Here is a 21,989-nt window from a genome sequence, read left to right as displayed (position 1 = left end):
ACCCGGTCACCCTCATCGTCAGCAGGCCTTCCTGCCTCCAGCCTGCCCCCTTCAGGGACTCCTCAGCGCTGTCAGAGAAAGATCCAGATTGCCTCCTGGCCTCAGCCTCTCCCAGCACAGCTTCCTCTGAATGCTCTGCTTCTCCTCCTGCTCCCACCTGGGAAGCTGAGGTCCCACCTCCACCCTTTTGCTCATGCTGGCCTTCCCGGCAGGAACACTCTCTCCCTCCGTACTTCCCCACGACCTGTCCACCAAGGCCCAGCTGAAGGAGCTACTCCTCCACCAGCCTCCCGTGGGCATCTCCCAGGGCCCAGTGAGCTGCCCTCAGCAGGGCTGGGCTCCTTTAAGGCACTAAGGTCCTGTTTCCTCATGTAGACTGGACACACCTCTCCTTGCAAACTCCTCTGCAAGCAAATTCCTTCCTTTATCCTGGCTGATGTAGCAGCGACCAAGGCAGGAAAGGTCCCTGACCTCAGGGAGATGAAACTCAGTGAATTGTTGTTAGTAATGGTGGTTTACCAGGTAGAGGAGGAATCACTCATCACAGTGAATCAGTTAAAAGTCAGCTGCCTCTAGCACCAACTTAGAACACATAGACACACACCATCAGACACCTTTTTTGTGGTGAAACATACATAAAATTTACCATTTTAAAGTGTACAGTTCAGTGGCATTGATTATATTCACAGTGTTGTGCAACCATTGCCACTATCTAGCTGCAGAACTTTGGGGATTATTTTTTAAAGGAACTTATATCGACCTTTTTTAAAAGAAAAAACCAAATGTGATTCAAATAAGTCAAAAGGGTGAAATGACTCTAGAGCAGCGGTTCTCAACCAGGGGTGATTTTGTCCCTCAGGGGACATCTGGCAATGTCTGGAGATTTGTTTGTCAACTCTGGGGGAAAGTGTTACTGGTACCAAGTTGGGAGAGGCCAGGGATGCTGCTAAATATCCTACAATGCACAGGACAGTGCCCCACAACAAAGAATAATCCAGCCCAAAATGTCAGTAGTGCTGAGATTGAGAAACACTATTCTAGCCCTACCACTCAGATAATCTTTGTTAACATGTTATTAACAGTTCGTTCCTTTTTCTATAAAGGATTTTCTAAATCCCCCCCCCCCCCCCAAAAATGTGTCTTACGGAACTATGCTATTTTGTGATTCTTTTTTTGGCATGTCTTAAACACATTTATCTTTTCAAGTCACAAACTCTTCTGCAGCTTCTTAGTGGCTGACTGAATTTCATCTCATACCTTACTTAACCAATCCCCTATTGTTGGACATTTAGTTGTCTCCAGCTTTTCTTATTAAACAGCACCATGGCCAACATTCTGGTGGCTACATTTGTGAGCACATCTATGATTATTCCCTTGGGGAAATTCCTTTAGTTGCAGAGCAAAGATTTTTTAGGAAATGGGGAGATTCCGATTCTAGCCATGGTCCCTGGTGATGTCTTGCTGGTCCCTACTACAGAATCATCAGAGGCCCAGGGGTCACCTCTCTGAGGCATCCCATTTTACAGGGAGACATGTACAGTGCCCTGCTGTGGGTGTAAGGAGCAAACGTGACCCTTAGTAATCCTAGCATAATAGGTCTGACTAGCCTTGGCTACTCAGGTTAATGTTTCATAAATTGGAGCCAGTTATTAGCCAATTAATCAGAGGCCAGTTTGTAGTCTGATTGGGAGAGGTAATCATTTGTTGGTTTAAGTGAGTTTGATGAAAACCGTCGTTCTGTGAAACACCCGTACAGGAAGCAGACTGCAATTCACACCTGCTTGAGGGGCTCAGGGTTGTCTTTCCCTGACTGGACAGTAATAACTGTGATTAACTGAGACGGCTCAGCTCAAACAAACATATCACTGTGGTTGCATCAGGAGGCTGTGATAGCCCCAGCTGGAACTGCTAATTGGCGGATCCCTGCACACATGCCCTGCGCAGTTGTGGCGTCTTTGTGATGTGGACGTTGAGAGTCACCCCAGAAGTATTCTGCTCTGTAGCCTTTTACATCAACCCCAGAATGGCCCCCACATATCCTGCTTCAGCCCATTTGTTCATACAGAAAATGCTTATTGATCACCTCCAGTGCATCGGCTGGGCACTTGGGGAAGCTGGTCCCCATCCTATTGGGGCTTGCATTCCCAATGAGGTAGGCAGACAGTGAGAAACACATAAGCAGGTGGAAAGAGGGGTTCAGAGGTAGAAGTGCTTTGAAAGAAATAAAAGAGGATAATGAAGTAGAGTCACAGGGTGAGGGTGGGAAGCTGGGGTAATTGGGGAGGGCACCTCTGGGGAGTGACATTTGAGCTGAGACCTGAATGCAGACGAGGCACCGAACAAAGATCTGCAGAGAGAGGTTTCCAGGTGGCTTTGGGGAGGGGGTAGGCTTAAACCCCACCCTCAGGGTCCTTAGAAGGGGCAGCAAGCTCTCAGTGTGTCCCCTCCCTGGTGAAAGCTGAGGTAACCCACACCACTGGTTGCCATATGTTGGTCACGGAGCTGTTGAATGCAGCCCAGCCCAGATGCCACCCAGGATGCAGGCCCCTTTTGTCAGCAGGCAGCTAAGTAACAATTTTTAATTCATAAGATATCTTGCCCAAAGCCCATATATCAGACTGTCTCCCAATTTTCATTTTACAGGGGCACAGGTGGCTTAGGCTGCTCTGCTCACATGTAGCTGTTTAATGGGCTACACCTGGCAGGGGAGAAAGGCAAGTCTAGGGGCTTCTGAATGGGACATGAACTCTCTAGCTTCGTGGGAGCTGAGTTTAATTCTGCTCCACCCCTCACTACCTGGATGACCTAGTGCAGGTTATTTTTAACCTCTTTGGGCCTTAGTTTCCTCATCTGTAAAATGGGGCTAGTAGTGCCTCCCTCATAAGGGTTTTGCAAAGACTGAAAAAGATATGCATCCAAAACACTTTGCCCAGTGCCCAGCACAAGAAGTCAGTACACGTCGGCCATTGTGGGGAGAGCCCCTCATGACTCTGAGTGAGATGGGCCATGGTTGGGATTAACCTGGTGTGATTCTCCTATTCAGGAAATAGTCATGGCAAGAAAAAGACAGGAACCAAAATATGCACCGACTATGTGCCAGGCACCACAATAAGTGCTTTACATACATGATCACACCTGATCTTCACACAACCTGGTGAGGTGGGAGCTGTTATCCACACTTCGCAGATGAGGAATTTGGCTCAAAGGAATTAGCGGTTTGCAGGAGGTCTCACAGCTGGTAAGTGGCAGAGCTGTTGTTGGCACTTAGGTCTTTTTTTCATTGTGCAAGTTTATGCTCAGTAGGCAGTCTTGACTTGGGTGTTGATGTAATAGACCCCAGGCACAGAGCGTGACTAAAAGAGACTATTGGAGGGAAGGGAGTGCACATCCCAGTTCTGCTCACTTCCCTGGGCCTGGGCAGGGCCAGGTGGCCTAGTCAAAGGCCAGGGGACAGATCAGGGTCCCACAGGTCATCCCATCCAGCCTCCTGCCTCCATTCAGGGAGTGGAATGGATGAAAGGATGGATGCTTAGGCCCAGAAGAAGAATACAAGCTCCTCTTTCCTCTTCCCCATGGCCCTAGCACAGGCCTAGGCCCCAAGTATGCCCTGACCGCGTATGTGTTGGTTGACTGACCCTTTCTAATTGCTGCAGAGGGAGGAAGCAAAACTTCAGGCCATCCAACAAATATAGAATGTATATATAATGAGCACCGTTCTGGGTGATGTGCAAGATGGAAGCGTGAGACCGCCACTCATGAGACCCCAGCCCTTATCCTTCAAGGCCACTCCGGGTCTCTGGGCATGAGAACCAGGGAAGCCCCACAGCACGGGCAGCCCCTTTGAGTTCTGCGTGGGCCTGCCCCGTGCTCAAGGGCTCAGAGGCGTGGGAGAGGCAGAGCCTCCAGTCGAGAGATGAGGATGGGCTTCCTGTAGCAGAGGACGTTGGATCTTAAGAAGAGGCAGGACTCAGGCTGAGGTGGGAGCCTCGGGTTTTCCTTTAACTCTGAGGGCAGCAAGAGCAAAGGCAGGACGCAGCGGCTGTTAGCCCAGTGGAGCAGACAAAGCAATTGAAAGTCATCAGCCTGTGTTCTCGCACGCACCATCAGCCACTCACTAAACTGCTTTCTGCCCAGACCCAGCTCTACTGTGGGTCAAGATGCTGCCGGTGAGATAACAAGGAGACGAGATGTGGGAGTGATGAGATTTGGCAGCCGGCAGGAGCAGCGCCGGGGGAGGGGGAGAGCCACCAGCCTGGAAGGAACAAGGAGGAGGGAGGATGAGCCCGGGCTCCCTCAGAACTGTCCCTCCGTCTCCCCAAGCCTGACCGTGCACCCCACCGGCCCCCTCCCACCCCACCTCGCTCTCCCTCTCCCACTCCTTCCCCTCTGCCTGGACCGTCTAGTGAGGGCCGCAGCCCGGTGCTTGACTCTGCTGCGCCCTCTAGCGGACACTCCGCCGCCTCGTTTGTTACTCCAAGCTCCAGGCAGCCGCTCCGGCACTCGCTGTCCCCACTTCCTCGCCCCACCCTCCCTCAGTATCTTGAAGTCTGATTCTGGAGTATCTGAAGATCCATTTAGCGGCGTTTGCTGGGTCTTCTGCCCCCTGAGCCTCTCCGTGCTGTCTGACCATCTCTTTCTCAGGACTGCCTCCTCTCCTTCCTCCAGGCACCTGGCACTGTGCTAGTTTTCCACCTTCCTCTCTGACCATTGCCTCTGTCTCCTTCGCTGCCTCCTCAACATTCCGCTTATCCTCAGTCGAACCACAAGTCTGCCACAAAGGCCAGACCTGCCTAGGCCACTTTTCCTCAGTGCCCAATGCATGTCACCAGCACCATTTGCTGACAGCTCCTGTCTCCAGCCCTGCCTTCTCCTCTATTCCCCGCTGCAGGCCACCTCTCCAGCTACCTGGAAGACATCACCATGTGGACATTCCACTGCTATGTAAAACTCTATCACGGAGGAATTTATCTAGAACTTTCCAGAATTTTTTTTTTTTTAATCTAGGACTCTCTCCTGAGGAAAATGCAAGCTCTTGACGCCTCATCACTCTGTGACGGATGATGATCTCTCATTTGCCTCACCATAGTTCCTTGTCCCTTAGCACAGGGACAGGTGCAGGGTGGGTGCAAACATGTGTAGGGCGAATACCTGCGGGGAGAGAAAGAGAGACGTGAACCTAGGCCCAAGCTGGCCACTTACCAGTCATCTGATCTCGAGCAAGTTTTATAACTCTCTGAGCCTGCTTCTTCACTCAGAAAGCGGGAGATCTTCTCATAAAGTGATGTAAAGAATAAGTAATATAATAGGCAAACAGCTTTAGCTAAGTGCCTGGCACATAGTAAGTGTCCAATACGTAGTGACTAATATTTTAAAATAAATAGAGGAATGAAGGTTGTGATCTCCCTTGGGAGTCTTTCATGCTTTTGCAGACCTCATTCACATCCTCTGGAGAATCTGAAGAGGTCTTGATTCCTAGAGCTCCTGGAGGAGGTGGCTGCCCCCAGGAGAAGCCACAGGGCCAGTATGACCTTCTTTTCTCTTTTGTGATCCCTTAGAATCACCAATTCCCAGAATCCAGGTGCAGCCCCTTCTGCCCCAAGAACCCCTCCCCTGCCAGGTGTACCCGCAACACACTCAGGACAGCACCTGTCATCCCAGAGGAAGCAGCTGCCCTTCTGCTTAGCAATGAGGTTTGAACAGGTGAAAGGCGTCCCCAGTGAGCCTCCCCTCAGCCCCTCAGCCCCCCATGGGACTTGGATAAAGAATGTCTGGGAGACCAGAGGGCTGACATGGTGGTGTCAGTTTCCAGGATAGCAAAGAGACTTGTATGTGTGGCTGTGGGAGGATAGGGAGGGGAGCCAAGCAGGGAAGTGGTGTTCCCACCTGGGCGTGAGCGACAGAGAGAAGGATCCTGAGGGTTTTGTTCTCAGCCTCTTTGGCCTCAGGACAGCCAACTTGTAAACATGAGCCCTGGGCTGTGAGGCCCCCCTGGCAAGAGTATGGAGTGGGTTCAGTGTATCTGCTGGGCAAGGTAGGGCGGGGGGACCACGATGGTATCATCTTGGTAAACTAGAGGCAGCCAACATTTGTTGAGAGCTTCCTATGTGCCCAGCACTATATTAACTCATTTAACCCTTATAGCAACACTCTGGGGTTGGTACTATTATTACCTTCACTTTACCAACAAGGAAACTGAGGCCCAGATGTGGTAAGTAACTTAACCACGGTCACAGAGGTAGTGAGTAGCAGAACCATGATTTGAACCCATGCAGTCTGCCTCCAGAGGACATGATCTTAACCACCCTCTATTCTGGGTTGTTTTCTTCAGGGGCCTTAGCTCAGCAAGTCCTTATACTTTCAATCACGTGATTATATCATGGATGTTGATGTGTACTGTGAGACTGAAGGCATGAATCTTGCCTGCTTTTCTCTACTGATTGTCCAGCACCTTGCACACAGTAGGTGCTCAATATGAACTTGAACGAATGAGTGAATGAAGGAATCAGTGAATCTTTGGATGAGATATGCCCTTGGCCTTCCCTGCTTGGGGTGCAGTGCTCATCTCCTGCTCCTGCCCAAGCCCAGCAGCACCCCAGCGAGTGCTGAGGTTGCCATGGTGACAGAAAGAGCATCTTCCTGAGTCAAAGCCTCACTCAGGTGGCCTTCTCAGCTCCCTGGGTGTAGCCCTTTCTGGCTGTTGGTGCTGGGAGTTAGTCATTCGTGCCTGGCAGGAGGCTGGAAGGTGCACCCCACACAGATGTGTGAAAAACAAGTGTGCGTGTTGGGGGAGGGTCCCCTCGTTGGAATGTGTAACATTTGGGGGGTATTTGCCTGCATGCTTTTTGGAGACAATGCCTAGATCGGGCAAGGGGTGTTTTATGTGCTGGAGACAGATTCTGGGTTGGTGGTGGACAGCATGGCCATGAATGGGGCATAGGTGCTGAGTGGGGACACAGAATTGAGTGTGCTGGGGTTGATAACCCTATTTTCCAAACCCAAAACTACAGTACATTGTGCACCAAGGGGCTTGTGGTTTGTGACTGATTTATAGAAAAATCTCACAAAGATAAAAATTGAATTGCATTTAGTTAAACATTTGATAGGTTCCTTTATTAGAAAGAATAAATTTATATAAAAATGTAGGACGATGGGATGCTGGCCGTGAGGACTAGGGAGGTGAGGCCCACACCTGTGTGTGTGGTGGGAAGAGGGCGTGGGAAGCAGGAGGCTCTGAGGTCTTGCCTTGGGGCTACCCTTCAGCCCAGCCTTAGGGGCTCAGAGGACTCAGCCCCTGAGGGGCCCTGTGATGCCCATGCCCTGCCCCACCTAACCACTGATCACCCTGTGCTGCGAGTACCTGGCTGAGCACTGCATCTGCCACTAGAATGCGTGCCTGGTGTACAGAAGGAGTGCAGTAATTGTCGAGTGAATGAATGTATGGACAGATGAAAGCACATGTCCCCTTGTTTCCCCAGCAGCAGAATTCCTAAAGAAACTCTCCTCTCTTCATGCATTTCTATGCCCCCCTGCAACCCTGTGCTCCCCACTGCACAAAAACAGCCACACAAAACCCAGCAGGAAGGTATCCAGGTCTCTCTATGGCTGCGAGAGGAAGCTTTAGGCAAGCGGGCGGCTGGACTAACGTCCCCTCCTGGCCACAAAGCCCATAGTCTGAGAGTGACATGAGATCTCAACAGGTTCCACAGTCAGCAACAGCCTTTCCCCTGCCTTGGCCAACCCCTGTAATGCACTGGGAGGCCTCTGACCACCCACCTGAGGAGAAGTGGGCCACTTTGCGTGACTCGCACAGGTTGGCTGAGAATAGCCCCTGTCTCAAAGTCTAACTCTGGAGGAGGAATCATTTCCCCATGGCTTTTCCTCTAGTTAATCCAAGAGACGATGTGAGCCCCTACTACATGCAGATACGTTTAGAGCCAAGCAAAGGGAGGAGCAGGGACATATAGCAGCTTCCACAGGTGAACCTGGTGTTCACCTGTGTGTGTTGAAGACATGGGGATTGATTCTCTAACATGGAATCAGTGTCCATCCAACCTCTTCCCCAATCCCACCTGTATTCCAGATCCACCTCAAACAACAGCAACACTTACTGCGTGCTTATTTTGTGCCAAGAACTGTTCCAAGGCGGTGTGTACACACTTCCACACTCGTTCAATCCTCACAACACGGAGATCGATGTCATTATTTCCCATTTTATAGATGAGGAAATCAAGGCACAGAGGGGTTAGGTAAATTGCCCACAGCTAGTAAGTGGTGTAGGGAATTAATGCCATGCAGCTTCCCTTCTTTGAGCCTTCCCATCTGTGAACAGCCTCTCCCTGCTGTGAACTCAGAGATGCTGATTTTGTGGGTGCCGAGCTCCCTTCCCAGGCTGCAAACGCTTCGGCCTCAGAATTCCTGGCAGACTGATATCTACGTGCCCCACAGTGCCAAGCTCAGGGCCTGTCTGTGGGATGCCTGCCTAGGGAAGTGCGGGGTATGTGAATAACTGGGAGTGAGTGTGCGAATGACGGACAAACTGGTTAATGAAGAGAGAAAAGTGGAACTGGGATTTTTCCAGGTGAATTCACAGCCTGATGGGAAGGGAGTAAGGGCAAGGGCGGGGCACAGGCAGGGCTGACACATGCCTGGTGTTGGCCAATTACTTCAAGGGACAGTCCTGAAAGGCCTCCATCTTCAGGGGGCTTTTTGGCCGGCAGGAAGATTAAATTAACACACAGGAAGCAATTGGCAACAGTCAATTACAGAACAGTGGCCACGGCCTGGGGGTGCTGGAAGGGGTCAGCTGGAGAAGTCAGGACAGCCTTCTTGGAGGAGGACAGGCTGGCTGTGGGCTGGGAGGACATGGGGGTGCGGATGAGGCGAGGAAAAGACGAGGAGGCAGGAATGAGCATGGAGATTTGGGGAACCTGAGGAAGCCAGTTTGAGGGCATGGGGAGCCTGGAGAGGGGAAGCATAAAGCAAAGTTGGCAGGGAGGGAAGGGCAGGGTTACAGAGACAGCGGTTTGAGGCAGGTGTCATTTGTGTATGATTTTTGCAAATACTTTAAATACATATTTTATGTTTTAATAAGTACTTAAAATAAGTACTTATTTTTAAGTTGAATTATGTTTTTAACTTATATTTACCATAAAAGGAAACTTTATGTCCCTGCCATAAATAGAAATTGAATAGAATAGAATAGCATCAGACTGTAAAAATAAGCACAAGGGAAACAAGATGAGTTTACTGTGTCCTACCTGGACACCACTCCCTTTGGGGGGCTGTGGGCCTGAAGCCTGCTCTCTCTTTGTTCTAAAGGAAAATGAAGAAGTGTTCAAGAGGGGCTAAAGACAAAGCGACACCTATCCAAGCCTTTCTCCCTGGCTCAGAGAGAGCGGAAGGAGACCAGGAAGGGCACGGGCCCTCACCCTGGATTCGGTGCTGCCTGCTGCTCAGACCGTGGACTCCAGTGCTCTTCCATTACCCTTGAACCAGCATCCATTTGAAATTACTGATTAGTCCTTAACGCCCAAAGAGGAGCCCTGGCCCTAGCTGCGCGCCCACCTGCCCTGGCTCAGTTGTGCATGAATGCCTCTGTCTCTTGCAGGGAATACCAACAGTATCTTTGCTCTGGACTACATCAGTGGAGCGCTGACCTTGAATGGCCTGCTGGACCGGGAGAACCCCCTGTACAGCCATGGCTTCATCCTGACGGTGAAGGTGAGACTGGGTAGAGAGCTTCCCCCCAGCGATGCCAGCCTCCAGCCGAGGGCTCCCGCCTGTCACTTTGGCTCTCTCACCTGCCTGACCCCCGGGCTCGCGTCAGGGCCCCTTGTCAGAAGGGAACCAATGGATAGCAAGTGGAGGTCTGCCGGGCGCTTCACACCATTATCAACATCTTAGGGATGAGGAGCACATAGTAGGTGCTAATCCTATAGTCCTTACTGTTGTCCCATGACTCCAAGTTCCCTGCTGCACCCTTCTCGAATTCTTGAGTTTGCCCCATTTCTAAGTTTCACAGCTTGCCTGGGTTAGGAAACAGTTACGCTGCCCCCAGGGAGGGGGCAGAGCTGCTGGGGTCCCCATCCTGGAGGGTACGGCGGAGTCACAGTCCCGCTGTCTCTCTGTAGCCACCTGCCACTCATGGCCGGTTTTAATTAAAATCAATGACTTGCTGAGCCATTCTCTGGGAAAACAATTTAGGTGTATGGATCCTGCCTGGGCCACAGAGGGACTCCCCAGCCCCAGCCATCAATTGAGGAGGGGGTGGCCCGAAGACTGAGGCAGGACCTCTGGGAAGGAGGTCCTTCCATCAGCATGGGGAGAATGCCTGGCCCAGCCTGGCCCTTAATCTCTCTCCTTGACCTTGAGGGGCCTGTGGCAGCAATGAATTTATTGGCCCTCCCTCGCCCACTGGCCCCTTTCTCTCCCCTGATGTTCAGCCATGAGAGGGTATGCTAACACCGCCTTTCCCCAACCCAGCGCCAAGTCTATAGGTCCCTCTCAGACCTCCCTCCTGTCTTTGCTCCCCTGCTACCAAGGCGAGGTGGTTGGCTCCTGTGAGAAAGCACTGCTCCCTAACCCCAGCACAGCCACCAACTCACTGCAGGACTCTGAGCTGTTTTTCCACCTGTGCATAAAATGTGAGGGTGGGTTCCCACACTTGGCTGTGGATTCAAATCCCTTGGAAGCTGCTGAAAGATACCTATTCCTGGGTCTCTTGCCCAGAGATTCTGGTTCAGAAGGTTGGGTCAGAACTAGGAATGGGTATTTTGGGGGCTGAGGCTCTAATCCAGAGACTAAGCACCCAGATACGGGAATCAGTCTGTCTATTCCTGAGTCTGACCCAGACCCTCACAGTGCCTAGCAGTGTTCAGTTCATGGCAGACGCTCAATTAAGGCTTGAATAACCACCAGCACAAAAAGTCTTGGCCTCAGCTTCATCATCTGCCAAATTGAATAAAGACTCTCCCTTTGCCCCCCGAAGAGCCCCCAAGTCTGTCCTGTCCTCTTAGCCCCATCTCATCTCATGTCAGTTCTAGAATCCTACTGCCTGAGTTTGAAATCTACTCTGGCTATGCATCCTTGTACAAGCTACCTAACCTCTCTGAGCCCCAGTTTCCTGATCAGTAAAATGGGAATACTAATGATAGATTCTTCCTCCTGGGGTTGTGGTGAAGATTAGATGGGCGAATTCACATGAAGTGGAGTGCCTAGCCTTCGGAAAGTGCTTGGTAAACAGCTGCCGTGTGACTATGTCCTTCAGCCCTGGGGTGATTGTCCTCTGTCTGTAGGGCACGGAGCTGAATGATGACCGCACCCCGTCTGACGCCACGGTAACCACAACCTTCAATATCCTGGTTATTGACATCAATGACAATGCCCCAGAGTTCAACAGCTCCGAGTACAGCGTTGCCATCACTGAGCTGGCGCAGGTTGGCTTTGCCCTCCCCCTCTTCATCCAGGTGGTGGACAAGGATGAGGTGAGTCCGGGAACATGAGGCCCATCCAGAGCCACCACCCTGCCTGGACTGTGCAACCCTGGGAGGGATGCCAGGTGTCTCTGGGCTTCCAGGTCCTCTGCTATAAAATAGAAACAAGCATGGCTGCACCCTCTCCCCTGTTATGTTCTGAGGATAAATGAGGCTGCAAAAATCAGTGGTCTCTAAACTTCTGGACTATCCCCCTACTCCCTGTGAAAAATGTTTAAGCACACACCTCCAATGTGTAGTTATTTATTTAGAACTTATATACATGATCATTGTGCTAATCTAGTATGTACATTATAAAGCATGCACAAAAATTGCAATTTTTTAGATTTTTTTAATTTATTTTTTGGTTTATCATTATACAATGTAATTGATTTTTGTGGCCCTTTACCAATTCCTCCCTTTCCCCTGTCCCTCTCCCTCTTTCTCACCCCCATCAACATCTTATCTGTTCTTAACAAGTTCAAGGAATTACTGTATTGTTGTGTCTTTTTTTTCCTATTTATTTGTTTGTTTGTTTGTTTGTTTTTACTAGTTCCCACATATAAGTGATAATATGTGGTATTTCTCTTTCTGTGCCTGGCTTATTTCACTTAACATAATTTTGTCTAAGTTCATCCATGTTGCTATGAATAGAAGTATTTCATTCTTTTTTATAGCAGAGTAGTATTCCATTGTGTAGACATACCACATTTTCCATATCCACTTGTCCAGTGATGGGCATTTAGTCTGGATCCAACTCTTGGCTATTGTAAATAGAGCTGCAATAAACATGGGAGTGCAGGTGTCCCCTCAACATGACGATTTCCATTCTTTTGGGTATATACTTAGCAATGGGATTGCTGGGTCATATGGTAGATCTGTCTGTAGTTGTTTGAGGAACCTCATACTATTGTCCATAATAGCTGAACTGTTTTATAGTCCTATCAACAGTGTAGGAGAGTTCCCATTTCTCTGCAACCTCGCCAGCATTTGTTATCCTGTCTTTGGGATATTAGCCATACTAAGTGGAGTGAGATGATATCTCAGAATGGTTTTGATTTGCATTTGCCAGATGCTGAGTGATGTTGAGCACTTTTTCATGTGTCTCTTGGCCACTCGTATATCTTCCTTTGAGAAATGCCCATTCAGCTCCTTTGTCCATTTTTAATTGGGTTACTTGTTTTTTTGCTGTAAAGTTGTTTGAGTTCCTTGTATATTCTGGAAATTAATCCTTTGTCAGATGCATATTTTGCAAAATTTTCTCCTACTCTGTTGGTTGTCTTTTAGAAATAATTTTTTGTCGTTTTTTTCGTGACCGGCACTCAGCCAGTGAGTGCACTGGTCATTCCTAAATAGGATCCGAACCCACGGCGGGAGCGTCGCCGCGCTCCCAGCGCAGCACTCTACCGAGTGCGCCACGGGCTCGGCCCCTAGAAATAATTTTTAAAAGTAGAAATAAACTACACTTTCCCACACCTTGGTGGATCAGCTTGTACCTCTGGGATGTATGGGCCCAGTTCAGAGTCTCCTTGATAGAAAGTCTTATTCCTGTTTTCAGTGTAATAATGACCCTGCCTTTTCCATGGGAGGAGCTCCCTCAGGGGACATAAGCGCTTTCAAGGGGATCTCAGGCCATAAGAAGACTCCGGAGGGATCCAGGAAGCCTGCATCACCTTGCCCAAGGGAGTCTGCCATGGCTGAGTCCAGTCTTAAAAGGAAGTGAGGGAGGTCTGGGGAGGGACAGGAGAGAGGAGGCTCGGGGTAGCTGCAGCCCCTCCCCGCCAGCCCTGCCACACCCTGAATCATGACGGGGAGGGCCAGGCCTCTACGGGGAGCGGCTTCCATCCTTCCATCCTCTCAGCCTGGCTGCTCCCCTGCCCCCCTCCTCATGCCCCATCTCCCTGCCCGTCAGCAGCCGCCATCATTAATAGGACTTTTGTTTATTACTGCTGTCCCCTGCCCACTCTGCTCAGGAATTCCATTAGGTTTTCCAGCCCGAGGTGCTTCTCTCCAATTGCTCCTCACATGGGGCTCCTGCATCGGCCTTGCTCCGGGCTGGGCTTCTCCCTCCACTCCTGGGGAGCCCCACTCCACTCTTGCTGCTTGGAAAACTGCCTGCCATGCCTGCCCAGGAGCCCACCTCCCTCATCCTTTGCCCACCTCCTGCCAGCTCTTCTCGATTGTTCACGGTCCCCCCAAGGACACAGGGCCACGTGGGCAAGTCAGGCCACTGTGGGTGTGTGCACATGCCTCCCTCTCCTGCTAAGCCATTCCATACCCATCTGTCTGAGATAACTAAAGTATGTATTGGGCACCTACTGTTTACAAGGAGCTAGATATGGCCCCTCGGGGAAGCCAAGTGTAACCCATGGTTTCCTGTCCCAAGGGGCCAATAGTGTTTATACAAATATAGTATGTATATTAAAAAATACATACAGAAATGTAAAAATTGTAAAAGGTGGAGATAAACATGTATAAAAGCAAGTTCTAATATTTTCTCACACCTCAGTGGATCATCTTGTATCCCCCTGGAGTGCAGGCACCCCCTTTTAGAGACTACTGTATGAGTGAGAACCTCGGAAGAAAGTCCCGTCCTTGGTTTCAGATGAATAACAATGCCCAAGAGAAGAGAAACACTGATACCAGCATGGAGGCCCAGCGTCCACTGGCCACAGACCACAGAGCGTGGGGGACCACAGAGTCCAGTGGCCACTTCAGTGCACTGAAGAGGCAGTAGGGGCTTGGAGGAATGAGAGAAGCTCTGGGCTGAGAGGCATCTGGGGCTGAGCCTCGGGGCACACAGCAAGGCTGGCTGGCCAGGCCAGGCAATGGCCCACAAAAAGGAACAGAGGCAGAAACTTGCTGGTAGATCAAGGGAACAGGTAGAGTTTCTGTAGTGGGAGGTGGGCTGGGACACAGGCCCAGAAGGTCCTCGACTGCCATGCCAAGGAATTTGGGCTTGATCTTGGAGGCAACCCAGAGGGAGGCAGCTTATGTAGTAGTAGCATGAGCTCTGTGTCAAGTCCACTGTTGCCATTTACTAGCTCTGTGACCTCAGGTGAATTAATGACCTTTCTGAGCCTTACTCTGCTCATCTGTTTAAAAAAGAAATTAGAAAGAGAGCGTATCAGTCTATATTGCAGTAACAAGTGAACCCCCAAATAAAAGTTTATTTCCCAGCCTGGGTCAATGGCCTATTTGTCCAGCACAGGTCAACAGGGAGACCCCACTCTGTGTAGTCATGTGGGTGCACAGTCTGCAGGTTCATTGGTCGCTGCAGTAGGGGAAGAGACAGCAGAGGATTAGGCACCAGCTCTTCTGTGCTTCACCCCAGAAGTGGCTCTGTGACTCCTTCCCAGTGGTCCACTGGCCAGAACTAGTTTCATGCCTCCACCTCGCTGCCTGAGGCTGGGAAATGTGGGAAAGCAGCTGAGTATTTCTCTCCCACAGAGGGTATCAACCAGGGGTGTGGGGAGGAGGAGATGAGATGAGATGTAGCCAGGGCTTAGCACATGCCTGCACACAGAAACGTTAGCCAGTGCCATCGTCACAGAGCTGCAGCTACCTGACCAGGACTGGGTCCAGCAGGCACTGCCAACAGTAAGGCCAACCCCCAGGCCCTGCTCACCACGACTGGCTGGAGGATGTCAAGGTCATCCTACCCCTTTGGTTTTGCCTCTGGCTCCCTGTGCTGGAAACCCTGTCTGAAGTGTCTGCAGTAATGCTGAGGGGTTTCTGGGTTCAGCCTGCCTCTAGTGACTGCTCCCTACCCAGGCACAGCCATCAGTATGCCCACTGTGGTCAGGGTGCCCAGCACCACTGGGATCCAGTCCCTGCTCTCCATTGCTGCTTTCCCAAGGGAGTCAGCCAGTGACTGGCAGCAGAGGCCTGGCCTCCTCTCCACTGGGCCCCACTTCTCCAGGGCACAGTGATATGCAGAGAGAGAACTAACAAGGAGGAGAGGCAGCCCCGAAGCCGAGACCACCCCACACTCAAGTCACCCGGGCCTTCCTGCAGTCTTCGAGTGTGGCTGTCCCCAAGCATCCCACCTGTGGTCCTGAGCTCCTTCCTCAATGAGAGGGAGGGATAAACTGCTTTCCGCTCCAGGCCTGCTCTTGTATGTCTCCTGTTCTCTGGAAGGATTCAGAACTGGCCGGGTAAATGCTCCTGAGGCCTGGTCTTGGGTGTGGAGGAGGCACCACCGTGACTGAGGGTCAGACCCTAGCTACCAGCATGGAGCAGTCAGCCACGGTGCCAACAGGAGCAGAAGACAGAGGCCACTAGCTCTGGAGCACCGCTGGGGTGTCCAGAATCTGGCAAAAACCAAGGGACCTCAAAGAGATATCAGGCAACTGTTGCAAAGGAGATTTTTTTTAAAAAAGATCATTTCTTGCATTTTCCTTTCAGAGGGTAGAATATGTCTGTTGGGATTTGTGTCTGGGTTGAAGGTGACTCTGGATTTATTCGATGGAGCAGGAAAATGTGTTCATTAAGCAAATTTGAAAGTGGGAAGGAGTGTGAGGAGAGGTCAGATCTCTTTGTCGTAGGGTCCACAGAACCACGTGACTCTTGCACTCCCCGTGATTGTGATTTTACAGTTATTAGTGTGGCAATCTCATTGATGTCTGTCTCCTGATTACTCCGAATGATTCACTGGTGGGGGCCATGTCTGATTTTTCTCACCTGCGTGACCCAGCGCCTCGTACTCTGCCTGGAGCTTGGAAGGCAGTCCAGAGATACGTATTAGTTGAGTGAATACATTGCTAATGATAAATGTAGCAATGAGATGGACCAGGGCTTTTTCCAAACTGGGTCTGTCCGAGTTCGTGCAGGAAGGACGATCTCAAAGTCCACCATGGGGCAGTAGAGGATGCTGATTGAAAACAGGAAGGGAAAGAGGAAGCAGTTTAACCTCTTGGTCGGCACTTTGTGGCAGTCATTCCTAATAAGGATGCTAATCTAATTCACAAAGACTAGACAGTGCCTGCTGTCCCACCAGATCTAAGATTCTACTCAGTCTCTTACTGAATCGCAGGCTCTGCCAGACCATTCACGACAACAAAGGTGCTTGAAAGAAGGCCTTTCTATCTCCCAGGGACTCTATGCACATTGAAGTCTCACTGAGTAATTTCTTCTGCTTTGCCCAGCTATAGAAAACTCACAGAAGCCAGGGAAGGAAGGGGTGAGGTGGGCTAAAACCAACAACAACCCATTTGTACCGAGTGACAGTTGAGATGCAAATAAATGGTTGTGATGCAAATCAGAAAAAAAATCCGAAGGCAAAGGCCCCAGAAGTCAGCGTTGGTGTGGGGAGCTCATCTCTGAGTTTCAAATTAAAGGCTATGACAGCCCCATTCCCTGAGCCTGCTGCTGGGCATTTTCCCATCTCTTCCTCCCTGTTTGGGAAGCCACAGTGAATAAGCAGCACCCTCATCCACTTGGATTCCTACCATATCTTTACCAGCCACCGCCTTGCCCTCCACATACTCTCTGTGCTTTCTGCAGTTCAGTCAGCTTTTCCTCTCCCAGCCCTGCCTGCAGCCCTCCCCAGCGCATGTTATTAACATGCCTCTGAGCCTGGTCAGCCACAGGCAGTCGTGTTTCCCATCCGCACGGGGAGGGCTGGTGGGGCCGGTTGGAATTTCCTGCTCTGTTGTCCTAAAAACCACTGTCCTTCTTGTATGCCAACGCATTGTCTATGTTTTCCATTCCCCTCTGAAGGGTCAAAGCAACAGACAAGGGGTTAGGGGAGGGAAGCAGGGTTTGGGGAAGACTGTCCACACCTCCGGCAGCTTTATAAGTACGAGCGAGAGGGATTTTGTTTTTAGAAAGTCGCTGCATTACACACGATCCCCCACCCCCAGTCGACCCAGATTGCTGAACATGGACAGTCCCTCTCACCTGCCATCAGAAGTATCACTCACATGCATCAGACCTTTCTTCTCAGGAGCTGGGAACCTTGATCACTTTACTTCTCCCTCCCTTCTGACCCACAGCTTCTCAGAATGTGTTTATTGCTGTCCTTGAGAGTAGTTTTGCAGAGAACAGGGTCTGGAGTGGGGAGTGGGGTACCAATATCCCACCCGGAGAGTCCTCTATGCCCGGTTTTGGCTGCTTCTGAGAATAAGAATCATTTCAGAAAACCCTTCAGACCTCATTTATTTGCTGACCTCTGGCCTCCCTGAGGGACTGTATTGAAATATACACAGGTGGGGGGATTATTCATTCACTCAACAAACATTATTGTGCACCTACTGTGTGCCCACCATCCTGCTAGTTCCTGGCAGTTAGAGCTAAAGATGTGGTGCCTGCCCTCCCAGGGCTTATATTTCATTCCAGTGAGGAAGCTGGAGCAAGCTCCAACCTCGTTGCGGGTAGAAGTGTATGTTCAGACTCAATAAATAGGGTGAGTGATGGGATGGGTAGGGGCTGTTTTCGACTCAGTGGTCCCAGAAGGCTGTCCAAGGAGGTGCTGTTTGAGCGGAGATTAAGTGGTGTGGATGAGGCACCCAGGCAGAACTGTGGAGGGAGAACATTCTAGCAGGTGCTCCCCTGCAAGGGCAGAGGTCCCCACAAGGGAAACAGCCTTGCATTTTCAAGGAACCGAAAAGAGGCTCCTGTGGCTGGTCAGGGCAGAGCTTGAGAGAGAGGAGGAGGCAAGAATGAAGACTTCATCAGGGGCCAGGCTAGGCTGGTCTTGGCAGCCACAGGAAGGCGATTTTTTGTTGCTGTAAGCCCAGTGGGAAGCCGGAGAGTTGGTCTGCGTCACCTTTCTTAAGAAGCCCTCTGATTGCTGTGTTGAAAATGGACTGTCACAGGCAAGGGTGGAAGCAGGGAAGTATAGCAAAGTCTCCCCCTCCCTTGATCACCTGTCCCAGCCAGCAGATGCTTTCCAGTGTCTAACTGGAGGATCTCTTGCAATTTAACCATTTTCCCCTTAAGCTGTTTGCAGGAAGCCGGAGAACCCCCAATCCTCTTATAATGAAACCCTAAAAGTCCAGTAGAACCACCCTATAGGACGCTTCCCAGGAGGACACTGAATCGGCACCTTCAGTCTTTGTGACAGAGGCTCTCTGATTTAAAATCGGCCCAGGATTTTGAACTCTGACTGCAGCATTCTGCAACTAGAGCTACACTGACCACCCAGAGAAGGTGGCAGGAAGAGCACCAAAGCCAGGGTCTCAGCCCAGTTCTGCTCCCCAGGCACAGCCTGATTCCAGGCAAGCACATCCTTGCTCTGTGCCTCAGTGTCCACCTCTGGAAAACCATAGTTTGGGCCAGTGAGTCTTTAAGACGCTACGAATCCTAACGTTCTTTTCATCCAAGAGGACCTGGGGAGGGTGCTGCCCCTGCTGTCGGCCCCTCCTCCCTTCCCTGAGCTCGCTCCAGCCAACTCGCTGCTTCAGGCGGGGACCTGGGCGCCTCTGGGGGCCTCATCTCCGCCCACCCCCTCCCAGCCTGCCCATGTATTTGTGTATTTTGTACCACCTGGAGCATCACTTCTCAGGTAAGGAGGAGAGAGACAGCTGGAGTGGTTAAAGGGCTTGGAAGCCAGACTGCCTAGGTTTAAATCCTGGCTCTACCACTTTTGATCTGTGTGAACTTGGGGGACTTATTATCCTCTGATTCTGTTTTCTTATCTGCAAAATAGAGACAATAATAGTACCTACCTCACGGAGCTATTCTGAGGATTAAACGAGTTCATATGTGTGTGCAGAACAGTGCCTGGAGCATAAAAAGCACTCCTTACACATTAACCATTATTGTTATTACCCCCAGCCCTGGGCGATATGATATTGCTTTGCCCTTTTCAGAGAGAAGGTCAAGGCTCAGAGGGGTTCAGGGGCTTGCCCGAGGTCACACAACTAGGGGGTCACAGAGCCTGGACTTGAACTCTCCTCCTGTGCTTTTCGCATGTGCTGTGGGGCCCCCCATTCTCTCCCATCTCAGTGTCCCAAACCCTGATGATTTTCACTCCCCCGTCTCTGCAGAGAAGAAGAGCTTAAGCATCAGCTTAGACATGAGTGAGCTACGTCTAAGATAGTCAGAGCTATGAAGTATGAGAAATGACTCAGAATGGGGCCTTAAAAAGATGGGAGAGCCTCCGTGCATGTGGGTGGAAAGCAAGCCTCCTCTGGCATGAATCACCCCTGGGGTCACCTCTGGGGGTCCCTTGGGATTACAGGTTGAGAATTCAGTTGCAGGGTTTGGGACCCACTGGGCCACCGTCTATAAGATGTGATCTCCCCAAGCGGGTGGGTCCTCCCACCTCCAGCATGGCTCCTGGGAAGGGCGAGGAGGGAGGGGTGGGGGCGGGGGGCCTGCAGCACAGAGGTGGATGGGGACACATCTGGCAGGAGCTAATTCTGGGTCAGGCAGGAGATGACACGATTCATTTGTTTGAGGGGCATAAAAAAAATACAGAGAATTACCCACCTCCCCAAGGAGAAAACATCACCGAATAAATAAATAAAAGAAGCAAACGACAGGGAGAAAAAGCTGTATTCCAGAATGCTGGGTTTAGTTGTGTGTGAGCGGGGCAGCGACGGGGAGCGGGGAGAACAAGAGGGGAGATTGTTCCTGTTCTCCTGCTAATCTCCGTCTTTCCATCACCCTCATTTTCCATTCCACATGTGTTCCAGGCCTGTCAGGGAGCCATAGCCCGCAACCTTGTATTTATTTAAATTTATTTTTGCATTCATTCCCGTTAGCTGGTTTGTCCAGGCTGCAGTTTCTCTGGCCCCTCCCCATGCAGCTCTACAAAGGTTGTGTTCGGGGGCTGCAGGCTTCTCTGGGGGGCGTCTCTCAGGCTTCCTTTCAGCCCAGGAGTTCTTAACCCAGCAGGGAACTGGGGTCCACCAACTCCCCTCCCCCTCAGGCACCCATGACCCTGGGTGGAGAAAAATCTGCATCTTTATTCTCACTAACTTCTCACTGAACTTTAGCATTCCCTTTAATTATGAATATAGAGACAGACCACAGTAATATTAACAGTACCTGTGACTTTGATCCCAGGAAAAATCTGAGATATTTTCATATCATGTTACAGATGTCACAGGAATCTCAAAGTACCACTTACACTCATCACTACTTTGAAATTACAGCATATGATAGACCTGCCACTAAATCTCATTGCTTAATGCATTTCAAAGCACATATAACATCCTTTTAAAATACTTTGATAACTGTATTTCAAAATAATTAGTCGACTTTGTGGTCCCATGTATTTTATTTTGTGCAATTAAAAACATCCTGAGAAGAGGGTCCGTGGGCTTCACTGGACTGTCAGAGGGGCCTATGGCACAAAAAGATGAAAACCCCTCCTTAATCTCTGTCCTCACTAACTGCAACACTTCCGCCTAGTTTCTTCCTCCAGCTTTTGCTGCAAGGCCAACATTCCGCTGGTTCTTAGAGTTGGCATCCTTAGCTGCACACCCATGTGGGGTGGGGAGGGGTGGGAGCAGGGAGGAAACACATTGCTCCATGTCACAGGTTCAGCTGAGGGTCCATTTTCCAGTTCGGGACCCTCCAGGCCACTGTTCAACAGGACCCCAGAATTCTGTACCCCAGCATCTACGTGCTGGTAGAGACACAGTCAATATACATCCTTGCCGGCCCAGAGAGTAATGGCAGCTGCTCTAAATTCCCCTACCTGCTCATGGTACCAGGGCACAGAACTCCATTTTCTTAAGCAATTCGAAGTAGAAACCAAATTCTAGAAGCAGTGAAGAGAGGTGGGGGAGAGAGGGAGGGCAGGCTGCCATCATCCCATGGGGCAGACTTAGGGTTTTGCACTCTCATGGATGTATGATCATCCCATTATCCAGATCGTTTTTTCCCATCGCTAGGGAGTAACTGGGATCTGGCTGGAAATTGCCCACCGCCCACTGAGTCCCCCACCCGTCTCCCCCCAGAGCTGTAAAGGAAGTGGGTGGAATGCTGCTGACACTCTGTGCCTCTCACGCAGCTTGTGATCGCACTAGTGAAGTACAGGAGTGAAGGGAGGGGTGAGGGCTCTTGCCCAGGGGCAACCAAGGGGTCCCATCCTGGCTGCTTTTATTTCAAAAAGGCTCAAGTTCCTGCTAACTAGGTGACCATCTCTCTGCAACTTTGTCTCCTGACCCTTGGCCCTGGTAGTGTGCAGGGGTCCATTTGCAAGACTTCTTGCAAGACCTGTTGGCTCACAGCTTCAGCTCACATTTACAGGGTTCCTTCCCCAAGATTTAGGCTCTCTAGGAAAATGCCTGTTGACTTCAAAGCAAAGCCGTTCTGGACGGGAAGGAGGGAGCAGGACAGCCCCCTCTGCCTGTCTGCACTTTTTCCCATTAATTTCTCCCCAGTTGCCTTCGCTGAGGCTCTTATGATGATGATGATGATTAGGATTTTTCTGGCCGTGGCTGCATCCTGTGGTGTGATTCCTCCCAGCATGCTAAGCTCCAACTGCCCTGAGGACCAGAGGGTGTCCTCTGCGGTGATTCAGACACCTCCCAATTTAGTCTCATCCCTAAATCTAATTAG

General features: G+C 50.6%; 1 protein-coding gene across 3 annotated transcripts in view; it reads left to right on the top strand.

The window, feature by feature from the left end:
• Positions 1 to 21,989, top strand: part of CDH23 (cadherin related 23) — a 372,185-nt gene that overhangs the window by 171,840 nt on the left and 178,356 nt on the right. For all 3 annotated transcript variants that reach the window (XM_063101657.1, XM_063101655.1, XM_063101656.1), the window contains exons 9-10: positions 9,608 to 9,720; positions 11,295 to 11,483. In XM_063101657.1, coding sequence (XP_062957727.1) covers positions 9,608 to 9,720; positions 11,295 to 11,483 — 302 coding nt within the window. The remainder of the gene's footprint in view (positions 1 to 9,607; positions 9,721 to 11,294; positions 11,484 to 21,989) is intronic.

The sequence above is a fragment of the Cynocephalus volans genome, chromosome 7 (genome assembly GCF_027409185.1).
Source record: "Cynocephalus volans isolate mCynVol1 chromosome 7, mCynVol1.pri, whole genome shotgun sequence".
NCBI lineage: Eukaryota > Metazoa > Chordata > Mammalia > Dermoptera > Cynocephalidae > Cynocephalus > Cynocephalus volans.
This window is presented reverse-complemented; position numbering and strand designations above follow the sequence as displayed.